Below are 13,994 nucleotides of genomic sequence, written 5' to 3'. Positions count from 1 at the left end.
AAATTGTATTCGGTCGTGTTTTGCGGGAATGCGGGTGGGAGAGCGGATGGTGTTCTGTCGCGGGGCGGTTGCTGCCTGTTATACCTCGTGTGGCCCGTGCGCAGGAACGCCCAAGTACGTCACCGCCACGTAGCTTGCAGTACCTCCATCACTGCTTGCACACGGTAACCAACAACTCTCCAGGGCTATTCGTGCTCCTTGGCGGCAATGGATTGGATATGTCTTATCTCCGCTTCCTGCGCCCCTGTTTCGTCCCGAATCCTGCACTAGTCAGCCTCCAACCGGAACATTCGACTGTCGCGTGGTCAACGCTAGCCCCCCTCGAGCACACCACTGTCGTCGAGGTACACGGATATTTGGTGCCTCATTTCCTAGGTACGTTTTCAACTATCTTTCCACCCATCGCCTGTGTTAGCGTTCAAGGAGAATCAGCCCTGTGCCAGTCACGTGATTACCTCACGTGACGTCATGTACACCTGGGCACCTGGGCACCTGGGCAATATATGTTGCCCCCACAGTTGGTGCCTCAATCAACTCTTCAACCATCGATAAATCTGTACCCTCTTTCAAACGGCCTGAGCTTTACTACTCTGCCTACCTAGCACTTGGGCAGCCACTCAGAGATATGCACACTAATCCGTTCTAGAAGCACCCCGCTCTAAGGCCCCCATAGTCAGGTGATACTCACAGCAACCCTGGAATGCTCGTATACCTCATCGGAGCCCCGGTGGTCACCCAAGCACATATGTCTACAGCCGTGGTGCGAAATAGCATGGTTAATGTCGCTTGGCGAAGCAGCATCCGACCCCATCCGCTACTACAAACTCCACCTTGATGATGGCTTCCTTTCAGCAATTCGACCATGGCCCCCAACTTCACGATATCTCGGCGAAGCTTCCGCGCTGACCCGAGCAGCGCTTAGGTGGGTACCTAACGCCCTGGAAGATCCTCCCGATGCTAATGTGAGTACGGCCCCAGCAGCCAACGACGGTATAAATATAAGCAGCCAAGGGCGCAGTCCAGTGATGCCTATATTCACAACATTCATACCCAGTAGCTATGTCCGAAGTACCTCTTATCCCGCTTGTCATTGACAACAAGCCATTCGATGACCCGGACGCACAGGTCGCCCTCAACCATTCAGCCTTCCATGGCGGCAGTCCTTACACCAGATATGTGTCAGCCACCCCGGCATCCACAAAAGCTGCTGTAGAGTCATCGCTCCTTGCCTTCAAAACCTGGCCTCAGACCCTTCCATCGCAGCGGCGCCAGATTCTACAGAGAGCGGCTTCTCTTATCCGGGAGAATGCCGTCAAATTGATCCAGGTCCAGGTCGAGGAGACCAACTGCACCGAGTTTTGGGCACAGCGAAATGTCGCGTGGTCTGCTACACATATCGAAGAGATGGCCGGTCGCATCACCTCGGTGCTTAGCGGTGAACTTCCCGTCTTGGAGACCCCCGGTCAGACCGGCTTCGTCTACAAGGCGCCGATCGGCCCGGTCCTGAGTATCCCGCCGTGAGTGTGCGCCTGAATCTTTAGCGTCTCGATGATTGATTTTTACCAGATGGAACGCCGCTCTGTTCCTCGCTTGCCGGACGATCGACACGCCGTTGGCTGTGGGCTGTACCGTCCTTCTCAAAGCATCGGAGCAGTGTCCCCGCACTCACCATATGCTGGCTGGTCTCTTCCACAAAGCTGGTGTCCCAGAGGGCGTTCTCAATGTCATCCAAGCCCGTCGTGAAGATGCGGCTGCCGTGACGGAAGCTGCCATCAGCCATCCTGGTATTCGCAAGGTTGAGTTTATTGGCTCGGCCTCGGTTGGTCGTGTTATCGGATCACTTGCTTCCAAGTACTTGAAGCCCATTCTCATGGAGCTTGGTGGAAAGAGCCCTGGTATTGTCCTGGAAGACGCCGATCTGGAACTTGCGGCTAGATCACTCGTCGAAGGAGCCTTTCGTCACCATGGGCAAATCTGCTTCTCCACCGAAACAATCATTGTTCGGCGGGAGGTTGCGGACGCTTTCGTCGAGTGCGCAAAAAAGGTGGCTTCACAGTGGAAGACAGAGCCCGCGATTTCGGCTGCGGGGCCCCGAAGAGCCTTGGGGTTGGTCCAAGATGCGCTATCCAAGGGCGCCAAAATTCTCCTCGGCGAACCGAAGTTACTGAATGACTACTCCCTCACCCCGATCATCCTTAGCTCGGTTACTCCAGAGATGGAGATTGCCGATGAAGAGAGCTTTGGACCCATCGCCATTCTTAAAATCGTGGCTAGCGACGAAGAAGCTGTGAGCATTGCCAATTCAACAAGCTACGGCCTCGGTGCCGGTGTGTTCAGCAAGGACGTGGGTCGTGCATTTCGAATTGCGCGGCAAATCGAGGCCGGCCAGACGCATATCAACTGGCCATACGGGACTGGTGCGGATGAAGGTGCGTATCGTCATACTCTCCATGCGCTCCTCATGCTCCTGAGCTGACTGGCCGCTTTGTAGCAACACTAGGAGTGGGGCTTGCTAAGTCGAGCGGGTTCGGTAGGCAGAACGCCAATCACGGGCTGGAGGAGTTTTTAATTGTCAAGACCATCACCATCACTGATCCTGTGGCGCATTTTAAGACCCTTAGTGCGATGCAAGGCTGAATCCGTTCCTGCGCTCAAAATAGTCTCCTGTGTACGGACTTCTTCTCTGGGGTAAGCGTGACCGAAGGAACCTAGGCCATATCGCGGCTTATTACCCGTTTTGGCTCTCCGATAGCTCGGACCGAGAAAGCTTGTACCCCTCATCCGAATACAAAAGACGTCGAAGTTCTACCGTCACCTCTCTGATCTTCCCCTCCCGTTATCCCTTGGGCTACTAAAAATTATGACCAAGTTGATCTGCGTCATCGGAGCCACAGGCAATCAAGGAGGCTCCGTCGCCCGTCGCTTCGCTCAGGATCCGGACTACAAAGTCCGCGGAATTACGCGCAATCCCTCTTCTGAAGCCGCCCAAGCTCTGGTCTCTGAAGGCATCGATGTTGTCGCCGCCGACCTAGACGATCCGCCATCCCTCGCTGCCGCCTTCGAGGGGGCGAACCTAATCTTCAGCGTCACAAACTATTGGGAACCTTTCTTCCGCCCAGATTGCAGACAGAAAGCCGCTGAGCAGGGCATCTCGTGTCGCCGCTACGCATACGATGTCGAGTACCGCCAGGGGAAGAACATCGCAGATGCTGCGGCGACGGTTGTGGACTCGCTGGTCGAGAATGGCTTCTTGGTCTCGACGCTAATTCATGCGGGGAAGGCTAGCCGAGGGAAGTTTAAAGAGCTGTATCATTTCGATGCGAAGGCTGATATATTTCCGGAGTACGTGGAGGAGAAGTATCCTAAACTGGCGAAGAAGATGAGCTGTGTGCATACGGGGTATTTCATGACGAGCTACCGCATCCTGCCGGAATGCTACTTTGCAAAGCAAGCAGACGGCTCATTCCAAACACGCTTTGCCACCGTCCCCAACGAGCCCACCTTCCACCTCGACGTCAACACCGACACGGGCCCCTTCGTCTACGCCGTCGCCCAGATGCCACCGGGCAAGACTTACATGGCTTGCGGCACTATCTGTAGCTGGACCGACTTCAGCGCCACCTGGAGCCGCGTCACGGGCGTTCCTGCGTCTTACAAGCAGGTCACTCGAGAGGAGATGATGGAGGCGGTCCCGGATAGGATGCTTGCTGAGGAGACTACGGATATGTTTGAGTATACGAGTGAGCTTGGGTATGCGGGAGGGGCGGAAGTGCTGTTGGCGGAGGATCTTAGGAAGGTGAGTGTGGAGATTGCTATTGGGGTGGGTTCGAGATGGAGTGCTGACTTTGAGCATAGGCGGGGATTGAGTGTCCGATGACGAGTTTGGAGGACTGGATGAAGAAGCATGATTGGAGTGACGTGCTGAATAAGTAGGACCTTAGAGCGGGCTGAAAATGCCCTGGTAGATTGGGAAAGATAACTCAGGTGTGAAAATGCACTTGGTGCTTTTGGATACCGACTACCTTCCAGAAACTAGAGAGCGCTTCCAGAAACGAGCATATCTAATATCCGAAACTAAGCCGAAAAGAACTTTTGCTGCAGATATACAAAAATCATTGCCCAAAAGAGAGAGATTCCAGCTTTAGTTTCTGCGTGCCGAGTTTCCACCATATCAGCCGCAAAGGCCGTGATCCCCGCTCAGGCCACTTCCTGCCCCTGAGTATCCAGGCCCAATATACCTCCTAGCCGTTTTTGCCTTCCGCCTCCCGAAAAACCTCCCCCCAGGCCCTCATCGGCCGTCCAGTCTCACGACACTCTTACCACTCCAGCAATACAGCTTTCTCCATCGCCCTCCAGTCGTCATCGGGTATTACGAAGCCGGGCCCCTTGCCGCCCGGGTCCACTTCCTCATCAAGACCGTCCCCGCTCTCTTGGGAGGACAGCTCCAGTTTCTTCCTCCTCTTTTTGGCGCGATGCGCTTCTTCTGTGTCGGTGGCGCTGAAATCGTCCTCATCGGTGCTTTGTTTCCGCTTTTGGCCGACGTGGTTCTCCTGCAGCGGGATTTCGTTCTCGGAGGACATCTCTAAGGTAGAAGCATCTGACGAATCGTCGGTACGCGAGATCTCGTCTGAGGAATGTCCTTGCGTTCTTGGCTCTTGTCCGTCTTCCTCTTCATCCTCCACGCAGAAACTTGAAGCGAGGCTCGCTGAGTCAGTTGCAGGCTCCTCGGTTTTAACTCTGTCATCCTTCTCGGTTGCAGGCTCGGTTTGGACTCGTTCGTCCTCCTCAGTTTCAGGCTCGGTTTTAATTCCTTCGTCGTGCTCAGTTGCAGGCTTGGCTCCAACTCCATCATCCTCTATTATTCGATTGAACTCCTCAAGCTGTTCTGCAATCTCATCCGAAGGAACGAAATTCGAGTTCCCGCGGCGATACTCGCGGAAGATGTCCTCACAGTCGCTCTGAGAGAGGAAGGACTCCTTGAAGGGGCCGAAATCAAGTTTCTTCCGCTGGAACACACAGGCCGCGCACGCGATACCATTGAACACGTAGCGCCGGGCTTGTCTGGCCACGGCTGCGTAGTAGCCGGTGCGGGAATTGAGTTCCTGTTTGAAATTGTTACCGGATATATAAGGCGTTATAACTGAAAGAGCAGAAGGATTGGATCCTTTTGCTCCGGATAGAAATTCACGAGGGTGACGTTTGTAAGTTCGGAGAGTTGAGAGTTCTCGGGTTTCAGCGCGGTAGCTACGAAGCCCTGCACGATGGAAAGGTGGAAGAGCGTCGCTTTCAGGCAATATGCCAACGTGTTTCCGCTTTCTTCGAGGCGCTCCTTCTCCAAGGTAGCACTGGCGAGCTGGTGTTTCAGGTTCTGGTAGTCCTGCTTCAGGAGGTCATAGTCACGCTTGAGGGCGGCGCAGTTTCCGTCGGTATCGAGATTCCGCGGGCTGGCTGGGACCCTGAGCTGCTGGGGCTGGGAGTTTCCGGCCTTTGGAGTTGTCGACTTGGCCATGGTAGGTTATGGAGCGAGAGTTGGAGAAAGACCGGGGAGAGCGTTCGGGGAGGGGTGTATTAGAAAGAGTAGGAGTAGAAGAGGAGAATAGAGTAGGAGAGGAGAATAGAAAAGCAAAAGGGACGAGTGGAAAATATATTGCTAAGGGGGCTTTATAGTATTGCCGATAAAGACCGGTAGCGAGGCGCAGGAGATGAGGGGACTGGCCACCTAAGGTGGCGGGTCCCAATGGTCGCTGCTGAGCTTGGGGGAAGAGGTGGGTTGTTGAAGTAGGGATCGAGCTAGGAGGTGAGAAAAGAAAACCTTTCTGATATATGTTATAGGAGGTTGGACGTGAGTTAGCTAATGGCATTGTCAAACTAAAAGACTGGAACGTTATTGACGCGGGACGAAGTACGAGTGCTCCGAAGATTTTAGAGTATTGGAACACGGACATGGCAGAGATGCACGCGTTGTTATATGTGGCCTAGAATTTTAGTGCCTTTTGAATCGAGGATCTCGCAGAAGAGTCCACAGCTCATGCTCAGCCGGATGTATCTTCGCTCGGTCTTTTGCTGAGACTCCGTACGGTGTCTTAAGGTCAGGATCTGCCCCATGTTCTAACAGCCATCTGGCTTCTTCCACTCGTCCGTACACAATCGCGTACATGAGAGGCGATCCCCGCTGTCCGCGCCCGTCGTCACAAATCTTGATTGCATCATCCATCGCGTTGATATCAAGCCCCAACCCAACCAGATACTCTAGCATCGGTATGCGCTCACCAGGAGGGATGGGGACGTCCGCTCGCCCTCCAGCTGCACGGTGAAGAGGAATGGAGTTCGACAGGACTGCCCCGTGATCAAGCAGAAGCGAGAAGATCTCAGGTGTGCATCTGGCAGCTGCTTGGTTGAGTGTGACGCCTGAGTTGGAAATAACCCTAATTTGGTCAATGCGTGCGTTCGTGAAGTGTGGCGGTCCGAGATTGGGATTGGCTCCGCGCTCCAGAAGAAATCGGATTGCTGGCCCATCGTTGCGCGACACTACCATTCTAAGTAGAGGAGCAATTCAGCATCGTTCTCGCAAGCGCCTAGCTGCCGCATCAATACGCGTCACTGCGTAACAAGAGTTCCCTGATTACAAATTCGCAAATACGAGTCGTGTATGATATGCTGAACTGCCTGAGTACAGGATTCAGAGTGCATATCTAGATTGAATAGGAGACAGAATTGATGCGGCGTTTGGTGAGAGGGACGAGCCACTTACCGAAGTAGGGTATCTCCACCCAGCACCCCGGTGTTCACGTTGAACCCAAAATCGAATAGCAGCTTGATTGCACTAAACGAATTTGATGCAGACATTACTGTTTGGGCGTCCCATTGCACGCCGTTAAGTAGCAGCTGGCGTGCTGTCTGAAGGTGAAGGCAATCAAGGGCACGGTTAAGGCCGAATGTTAATGCAGCGGGTTCTTGATCGGATGCTAATTGTAAAGCAAGAGCAGTATTATTGTATTGACAGGCACTGAGAAATTCTCGGCATGTCGCATGTTCGGGATTTTGTATTAGGGGCCAATCCAGGAAAGGAGGCTCCTCAAGTGTCGGTAAACTTGACGGCATGTTGGCTAGGATTGGATGTTGAAAAACGAAGGGGAGTGTAAGAGTGATGGATCGGGAGAGCTGAAAGCTCGGATCATATACACTAGTACTAGCGCTGTCATGTGACCTCAACACTAACCAACCTTGGAATGCCAAAATAGTCGAGATCCGCGGATTACAAATTGATGTCCTAAAGAGAGCACCGAATTCATGAAACGTGTTCATTCATATTAGATATGAGAGGTGGCAATGTGGCGTAGGATATTGTTTCGTTTCGCACTGGGGCTGGGCGGAATCGCGCCAGTTCGGAAGTCCAGCCTGATTCGCAGCATTTTGGCCCCAAGGAAGCCAGATCAACCGCACAGGTTCTTGAAATCGGCCCGTGGAGAAGGATGACTCTTCTTTTCTGGTTGGAGGCAGGGCACCTGTTTCAATGGAAACATGTTTGCCGGATCCTCCTGGAGCCACCGCCGCAGGTGCATCGTCACACGCCGATGAGAACAGCTTGCAGGACGCGCAACGTTTCTAGCACGTGTATACAGCGTTGGAATCTAGCGCAAACATGATTCCGCACTTGATTCATCATTGTAAGTCCAACTTCCGTCTCGAATCATTTCGAGTAGACCCCAAATTGTACCGTCGACTATTTTAGTGTTCGTGCGGGCGGCGCTTAACGATGAAGTTTGCCGTGCAGCTTCGCCGTAGGGCACAGTGAAAGAGTCACGAATCCTGAAGCCCTCGAGCAGCAATCTTTGGCTACCGTTTGCCCAAGTTTCAATTTCCAAATCCATTCGCCTGTTCGTGGAAGTCCTTCATTTCCCTAGAAAATCATGACAGATAATCACAGCCACTGGAGAAGAAAACTATATAGAATGCAGTTGAGCTTGACGATGATTGAAGCCAGACAATTCATACATTCTTCTCGATATTTCATTTCACCCGAGCTAGCAACCATGAGAGTATTTCATGTTATCCGAGCAATTGTTTTTGCGTTCTCACATACATCTGTGCTACTCGTAGCCAGTCAAGATGTACCCTCTCAGAGTCCTCCTCCATTCCCAGTTCCTGCAAACAGCAGCAGCACCGTGCCTCCTGGGAGTGGGACTGGAGTGTTATCGAGTTCCTTTTCGTCCACGACTCTCATAGGAATGGAGTCGACCCATACTTCAAGCACCGGAGTAACGGAAAGTTCATCGACTTCTAATAGCAACATTGCACCACCGGAGACTAGTACCGACTCTCTGTCTTCAGTCGACACAAGTCTCACGCCGACCGATTCAGCAACGATCAGCGACAGCTCGTCTTCGTCGGACTCTCCCACTCCATCAGAAGCCACGTCAAGTGGATACTCCACAAGCTCCACTTCGGGCACCGGAACTATCACAGATGGTCATTCAAGCACCGACTCAATCATTCTTCCTCCTGAGCCTACAGACACCCCTTTCAGCACCGATGGAGTCATCCTTCCATCAGGGATCACCCTGCCACCAGACCCAAGCACAACACTTCTTCCAACAGGTATGGTTTTGGGGTGCAGATAGCATCAATACCTCTTCATGTTTGAATCGTTCCCAATGAGAAGCCCAAATGCTGACTTCACTCCTTCACTGATAGGTACTGAGATTCAGTCCAGTGCTTCGGACATGTCCATTATCATCGCAGGCATATTCCCTCTCATACGAAGTTGGATTGGTGATCCTCAGCCCCCTCAGGTCACTAGTGTAACAGACGAGCTGGACAATATCCTCCCAAAAGTCTCCGATTTCTTAGGCAAACTTCCGAAACCAACAGATGGAGTTGAGCCATGCAAGTCTGGAGCGAGACGACGAGCTGAAGAAGCATTTCAAGGAATACAGACATTGAACAAGCGAAGTTTCCTTGGAGGCTTATTCAAGACTGCATTCTCCCTTGTGACTTGCGTCATTAACACGACCAACAAAGTTAAAGAAGAAGTTATGCGAGGGACTACCGACGCAGTAAAAAATTTACAGAACGATCTCATACCCCTGGTAGATGCTCTCAATGAGGTGGACCCGAACGAGCCTGACCCCTCTGCATCAAATTCCGACCAACCAAGTTCGACACAAACGGAGTCCTCATCGTCATCTTCATGCACTCTCAATACAGTTAGTAACTGTAATATTGCATGTACCGCCATTGCCACTACTACTGTTGGAGGAGTGAGGAGACAAGCGAACGGCGAAGCGTGTACCACTGTTTGCGACGCTCCTATAACGAAATGTGGTGCTACTGGCGTTACGTCTGCGTCAACGACAATATCCACAACGACCGCCGTTCGAAAATGCGCCAAAGGCTGCTCTGGTTGTAACGCTCCCATACCACCACCGGAGCCTATCACTGAAGGTGACTACATGACCGACACCAATGGCATAGCCTACGCTCCCGCACCAACGGTATCGGCACTATCTACATACTCCGACTTGGCGGCACGTAATATCGCACCCCGAGAGACTGGCCCATCAAGCCGCAATCTTTACAAGCGCACCCTTACTAACCCTCGCGATGATCCGTGGCATGGAGATGTTAGCAAATGGCTACTTGCAATGGTAAAACAACCAGGTACCAAGCGCCTTGAACACGGTAACTATCCGGGATGGTTCACAACCTCTATAACGGATCGACTGCTTGACGACAGAAATAGCTGGAGCTTGGGCGACATGAACGGATGTACCGCCGTCGTTGTCGTTTCCCGCAAGAGAATATTCATGGCGCACATTTGGGAAAATCCCACGATGGATAACACTGATAACAACTTTCAACGGGATGCTCTTGACGCTCTAAGGAATCTAGCCGGTGATGGCAAGGGTGTTAGCCAAGGTGTAAGCGCGTTTACCGGCCCGGGCGGAGATTTCGAGAACATCGTCGAAAACCGTGTACGAGCAATGGTCAGTAAGTAATATCGCCGTTCACATACCACATGGGAGACACTCCGCTAACTGTGACTCAGTCACTCCGAACAAGCCAGGACAAAACGAGCTGCAGTATCCGTATCAAGTCAGGCTGATTAGCGACATGTTGAAAAGCGTCCTTGGCTTATCCGACATCCTGCCCGTGCTCCCGATTCCCTACTGGGCCAGAGACGAAGATCTCCTATGGCAATACCCCCGCGGAAAACTTCTTATCCAATACGATCCGGTCCAAGCGATGCAGCAGACACCAGGCCAGACCTGCCCGACACAAGTTGCGGGGCTTGAGGTATGGTTTGAGGAACTCTATTCGTCTCCTCGCCATGGCGATACCTGGCCAGCTTTCCCAAATCAGCTTGTAGCTGCACAACCAGGGCCTTCAAGGCGCTTCATTCGAGGAAGGCAAGTAACGGACGCAGACGAGGAAGAGTGGCAAGAGTATGAGAACGTCCTGAGACGCCAGAACGGAGTTTGCGCCAGACCTTCTGGGACGCTGTCTGGCTCGTCAATCGCCCAAGATCCAACCACATTACAGACCTCGCTCGTAACTACTTCAGATGGTGGGCACAGCTCTGGTACTCCTTCAACGCCCGGCGAGCCGGTCCCTAACACTACAATCGACCAGCCACCTACGATGACGGACGAACCTCCAACAAGTACCGACGTACCTGAACCCGATCCAACACCAAGCCCGCCGCCAAAGTCCAAAGCACTATCGATCGTCCTGAGCGCCTTCAGGAATGAGACGACGGGCGAGGACTACAACTCGTGGGTCTTCTTTGAAACAAAAATTCGTGAACCAGCGGAGGTATGCGGTAATGCTACCCTCGATGATCGAAATACACGATGGACTGACGACAACGCAATCATCAAACCTCCGTGGCCGCACGGAACTTTCACTATGACGCTGTACGGTGAAGACAACTGTCAGTATCTGAACGATGGCAACGGTGCTGGTATACTTCATTGTCCGAGCTTTGGTGACGGCAATAACGTGAGCTGTCAGGAGGAGCCAGAGAAGAGCCAGGTGTCGGAGATCACACAGTGCATCTATTCACAGACAGTCTCCATAGCGGTCCATCGAGTTACTTATTGTGAGTGGTGAAGTGAAAGTTCTTCAGTGGCGATGACTAGACAGAGTGGTTCGTTTAGCATCCGGTGAAGTCACACTGTAGGTTCGGTGTAAAGGCGTTTAGCAGGAATAGAAATGTCTAGGACCCATCAATTGGCTATCTAAATAGTCTTGATAATGCCCAACTTCAGAGTTGAGAGGCGTTACTGTGAACAGCCAACCTTGTCTATCCGTGATTATGTACCGTATCCGTCGTCTATGCGCCAGGTAGGAACCCTATTTTATCGGGTAATACCCCATGACTCCGAGAATATATTCCTGAAGGCTATATGTTCAGGTGGTTGGTACTGGGATGATATGCAGAGTAAGGCCACATGCGGCGGTCAATTACTTTCCTTACCTGCACACAGCGTCACGTTTAGAACGACATGCTCCGACTCGTACCGCTCTGCTGCACCTGTTGCAGTTAGTGTCGTACCCGCCGGAGCCGCTTAAATAGCTTACGAGAGTTCAAACAGCCGCCGGAGGGTGCCCATGTCGCAAGCTAGGCATTCTGTCGATATCAGCATCCAAAATCCAGACGAGAGTCAGCCTTTACTCGGGACACCAAGGCATAGAAGCGAGGGAATATGAGATGGTATTTCTTCCGTAGATTATTGCGGACTCGCTGCTCCATGTGCCCTGCAGCTAGCTAACTCTATGACCATCCTCGATCCCATTCCAATAAAGGGAATAGGCGGCGACATCGCCCCTTCTCACGCTATTGAACTTTTGAAGGCCGAAATGGAGAAGAGGAAAGAAGAGGACCGGGGTATATAGGAAAATGGGGAAGAGAAAAGGTTGCGCACCGTGATACACTGCCGATGCGAAGATGAACCGACGGAGAAGAGAACCACTGCTATTCACCGATTGTAGCTGCTATAGTCGAATTTGACTTAGTCCGCTTAACAGTTCGCGGTGATGTAGCGGGCTTAGTAGCTGGGCCTGCCCGCTTGTTGGGACCCGGCAGCTAGCGTGCAAGCTCGTCGGCGGACGTATCTGATTCCGAGATATTGCTGGGCCCTCGCTGTCCGAGGGAAGGCATTCGTGCCGGCGAAGAAGGCATCGCCGAAAAGCGTTGGTTAGCTGTCCGAATTGCGGCCTCCCTCACTTCCTTAGTCCACAGAATTGCATTACGGAAAGCGGTCAGACCCTTTTGGCATGTTTCCGCATCGCCGATAAGCGCATAAGCGTTAAGTCGTGTGGTGACATAGGTAACAGCCGCACCGTGGCCAACTGGGGGAAGCATATGGGTTCCATATAGAGTTAACGCCCCGCTGATGTATGTGGAAGAGATAGCTTTGATGCGATTATCGAATACGGTCTGATCTATGCCGAAGGACTCTAGAGCTTGGATGGCCCTAGCTCCGAGCGCAGCGTCATAGATAGCTTGCCTACGAGCAACAGCAGGCGTGCAGTCCTCTCCTTTGGCAGCGAGAAAGAAATTTGGAGCTGCTGGAAGGCTAGTCTGTGTAGACGGTTCGATAAGGTCCGATAGTTGTTCCCGGATCCGGCGATTTATCTGCTCGGGACGGGCCCCGTAGTATAGATCGGAAACGGCCGCGGTAAGTTTGACATCGATGAGATCCTTGAAGTTGAAGAACGTTATTCTTCCGCCGCGGTACCTCCTGTCCAGTATAGTCCCTTCTAGCCAGCCGAGAACCGCGTCGGACGTGCCGCTTTCTTTGAAACTGTCGACAACGTCCTGCTGGAACTTTACGAAGTCGTCTTCGCCAAACGACGATAGTGAAGCGTGCGGTTGTCTCAGCCGTTCCTTGACCTCCTGGACATTGTGCGCCTGCTGGGGGCTTCTGCCGTCCGGATATTTGTATAGCGGACCAAATACGCAATGGTCTGTGAGACTCTGCTCAAAATTCTTGTCGTATAGGCTGCTTCTTCCGGACGATTTAGTCTGCGGTTGAGAAGGTCGTTGAGACGAGCGGTAGTCCTGTGCAGACGATCTGGACTGCGATCGGGAGGCGCGCGAAGAGGGGCGGCGAAACCATGGTGAAACCATTGAGGGATCGGGGTACCGCACGTAATTAGCGGTGTACGGGAAGCATAGAGGATAACTTACGCTTCGCACGTCTGTTAAGTCGGGGCCGCCGTGTCTTGCGAACCGCCGGATAGCGCTGTCGGAAGTTGCAAGGGAACCGACACTGATGTCGATCGTAGGCGCAGGCTGCAACGCTGGCGAGTTCCTTCGGTCGAGCTCGCGGAGTGCTGAAGGGGTAAGCCAGATGCGCGACAGCGAGTCCCAGAAGGGACTGTGGCGCCTTTTGGAATGAGGGTTGACGTCGCCGGAAGCGGGTGAGCGAGATCGTTTACGAGCGCGCGAAGACTCGGGCGTAAGCATAGGTGCAGAGGCACAGAATGTGTGTCGCACAGGTGGGGCTGCGAGAGGCTTCAGTGTTGTGTGGGTGAAGGTGTAGGCAAAGGCAGGTGCACGTCGCGGGTTCGGTCTGACAATTATCCGCCTGTCACGTGAGATCTACACGACCTTTGTGTAGTAATCCCTTAGCGATACTAGACATTACTTAGTTATGTAATACTAAAAGCTCTACTAAATATATATAACGTACTTTATCATCGAACCCCCCATATCATCGAACCCCCCACGATTTCTTGGCAACGAAAATCAACGAAAACTAACCCGTTTTTCTTAAATAACTAGGCGAAACCTTAATATTTTTCTATAAAAATTTATATATATATTCTTTATAGTATATTACACCTTATAGTAAAGTTACACTAAGATATATTACGTAATTAAAAAGCTATACGTATTTAACTAACTTTTAGAAAAAATCTAGTTTACTTCTAGTTAGTACTATTATATCTCTATAATAATCTATAAAACTTATAGTATATAGTAT

At 52.1% G+C, this 13,994-nt stretch overlaps 6 protein-coding genes across 6 annotated transcripts; 3 read left to right on the top strand and 3 right to left on the bottom strand.

Moving 5' to 3' along the window:
- Positions 1 to 704: 704 nt before the first annotated feature.
- On the top strand, positions 705 to 2,749 carry BU26DRAFT_236723 (aldehyde dehydrogenase). Its single transcript, XM_033820947.1, has 4 exons — positions 705 to 922; positions 979 to 1,517; positions 1,567 to 2,429; positions 2,492 to 2,749. The coding sequence occupies exons 2-4, from the start codon at positions 1,060 to 1,062 to the stop codon at positions 2,635 to 2,637; spliced, it is 1,467 nt and encodes a 488-aa protein (XP_033675375.1). The 5' UTR covers positions 705 to 922; positions 979 to 1,059; the 3' UTR covers positions 2,638 to 2,749.
- Positions 2,750 to 2,860: 111 nt separating this feature from the next.
- Positions 2,861 to 3,933, top strand: BU26DRAFT_442680 (NAD(P)-binding protein; the record flags this gene model as incomplete). The annotated part of the gene is made up of 2 exons (XM_033824517.1): positions 2,861 to 3,796; positions 3,856 to 3,933. The coding sequence occupies 2 exons, from the start codon at positions 2,861 to 2,863 to the stop codon at positions 3,931 to 3,933; spliced, it is 1,014 nt and encodes a 337-aa protein (XP_033675374.1).
- Positions 3,934 to 4,179: 246 nt separating this feature from the next.
- On the bottom strand, positions 4,180 to 5,578 carry BU26DRAFT_611655 (uncharacterized protein). Its single transcript, XM_033836079.1, has 2 exons — positions 5,189 to 5,578; positions 4,180 to 5,102 (listed from the first exon to the last, which is right to left on the bottom strand). Exons 1-2 carry the CDS (start codon positions 5,507 to 5,509, stop codon positions 4,317 to 4,319), a joined length of 1,107 nt encoding a protein of 368 aa, XP_033675373.1. The 5' UTR covers positions 5,510 to 5,578; the 3' UTR covers positions 4,180 to 4,316.
- Positions 5,579 to 5,983: 405 nt separating this feature from the next.
- Positions 5,984 to 7,133, bottom strand: BU26DRAFT_556849 (ankyrin; the record flags this gene model as incomplete). Its single annotated transcript, XM_033832402.1, has 2 exons — positions 6,752 to 7,133; positions 5,984 to 6,536 (listed from the first exon to the last, which is right to left on the bottom strand). Exons 1-2 carry the CDS (start codon positions 7,099 to 7,101, stop codon positions 5,984 to 5,986), a joined length of 903 nt encoding a protein of 300 aa, XP_033675372.1. The 5' UTR covers positions 7,102 to 7,133.
- A 900-nt stretch (positions 7,134 to 8,033) lies between these two features.
- On the top strand, positions 8,034 to 11,182 carry BU26DRAFT_512247 (uncharacterized protein; the record flags this gene model as incomplete). The annotated part of the gene is made up of 4 exons (XM_033827362.1): positions 8,034 to 8,598; positions 8,695 to 9,990; positions 10,049 to 11,101; positions 11,160 to 11,182. The coding sequence occupies 4 exons, from the start codon at positions 8,034 to 8,036 to the stop codon at positions 11,180 to 11,182; spliced, it is 2,937 nt and encodes a 978-aa protein (XP_033675371.1).
- A 906-nt stretch (positions 11,183 to 12,088) lies between these two features.
- Positions 12,089 to 13,474, bottom strand: BU26DRAFT_497955 (uncharacterized protein; the record flags this gene model as incomplete). Its single annotated transcript, XM_033826315.1, has 2 exons — positions 12,089 to 13,079; positions 13,152 to 13,474. The coding sequence occupies 2 exons, from the start codon at positions 13,472 to 13,474 to the stop codon at positions 12,089 to 12,091; spliced, it is 1,314 nt and encodes a 437-aa protein (XP_033675370.1).
- Positions 13,475 to 13,994: the final 520 nt, after the last annotated feature.

Source organism: Trematosphaeria pertusa (assembly GCF_010094035.1).
Source record: "Trematosphaeria pertusa strain CBS 122368 unplaced genomic scaffold BU26scaffold_30, whole genome shotgun sequence".
NCBI lineage: Eukaryota > Fungi > Ascomycota > Dothideomycetes > Pleosporales > Trematosphaeriaceae > Trematosphaeria > Trematosphaeria pertusa.
Note: the sequence above shows the minus strand (reverse complement) of the source record. Positions and strands in the feature narration are given on the sequence as shown.

Bases quoted from the DNA above. Each gene is read 5' to 3' on its own strand.
- BU26DRAFT_236723 (XM_033820947.1), top strand. From the start codon at position 1,060: ATGTCCGAAGTACCTCTTATCCCGCTTGTCATTGACAACAAGCCATTC. The intron at 1,518-1,566 runs GTGAGTGTGCGC...GATTTTTACCAG, and splicing joins CCGGTCCTGAGTATCCCGCC to ATGGAACGCCGCTCTGTTCC. The intron at 2,430-2,491 runs GTGCGTATCGTC...GCCGCTTTGTAG, and splicing joins CGGGACTGGTGCGGATGAAG to CAACACTAGGAGTGGGGCTT.
- BU26DRAFT_611655 (XM_033836079.1), bottom strand. From the start codon at position 5,509: ATGGCCAAGTCGACAACTCCAAAGGCCGGAAACTCCCAGCCCCAGCAG. The intron at 5,103-5,188 runs GTGAATTTCTAT...AATTTCAAACAG, and splicing joins AACTTACAAACGTCACCCTC to GAACTCAATTCCCGCACCGG.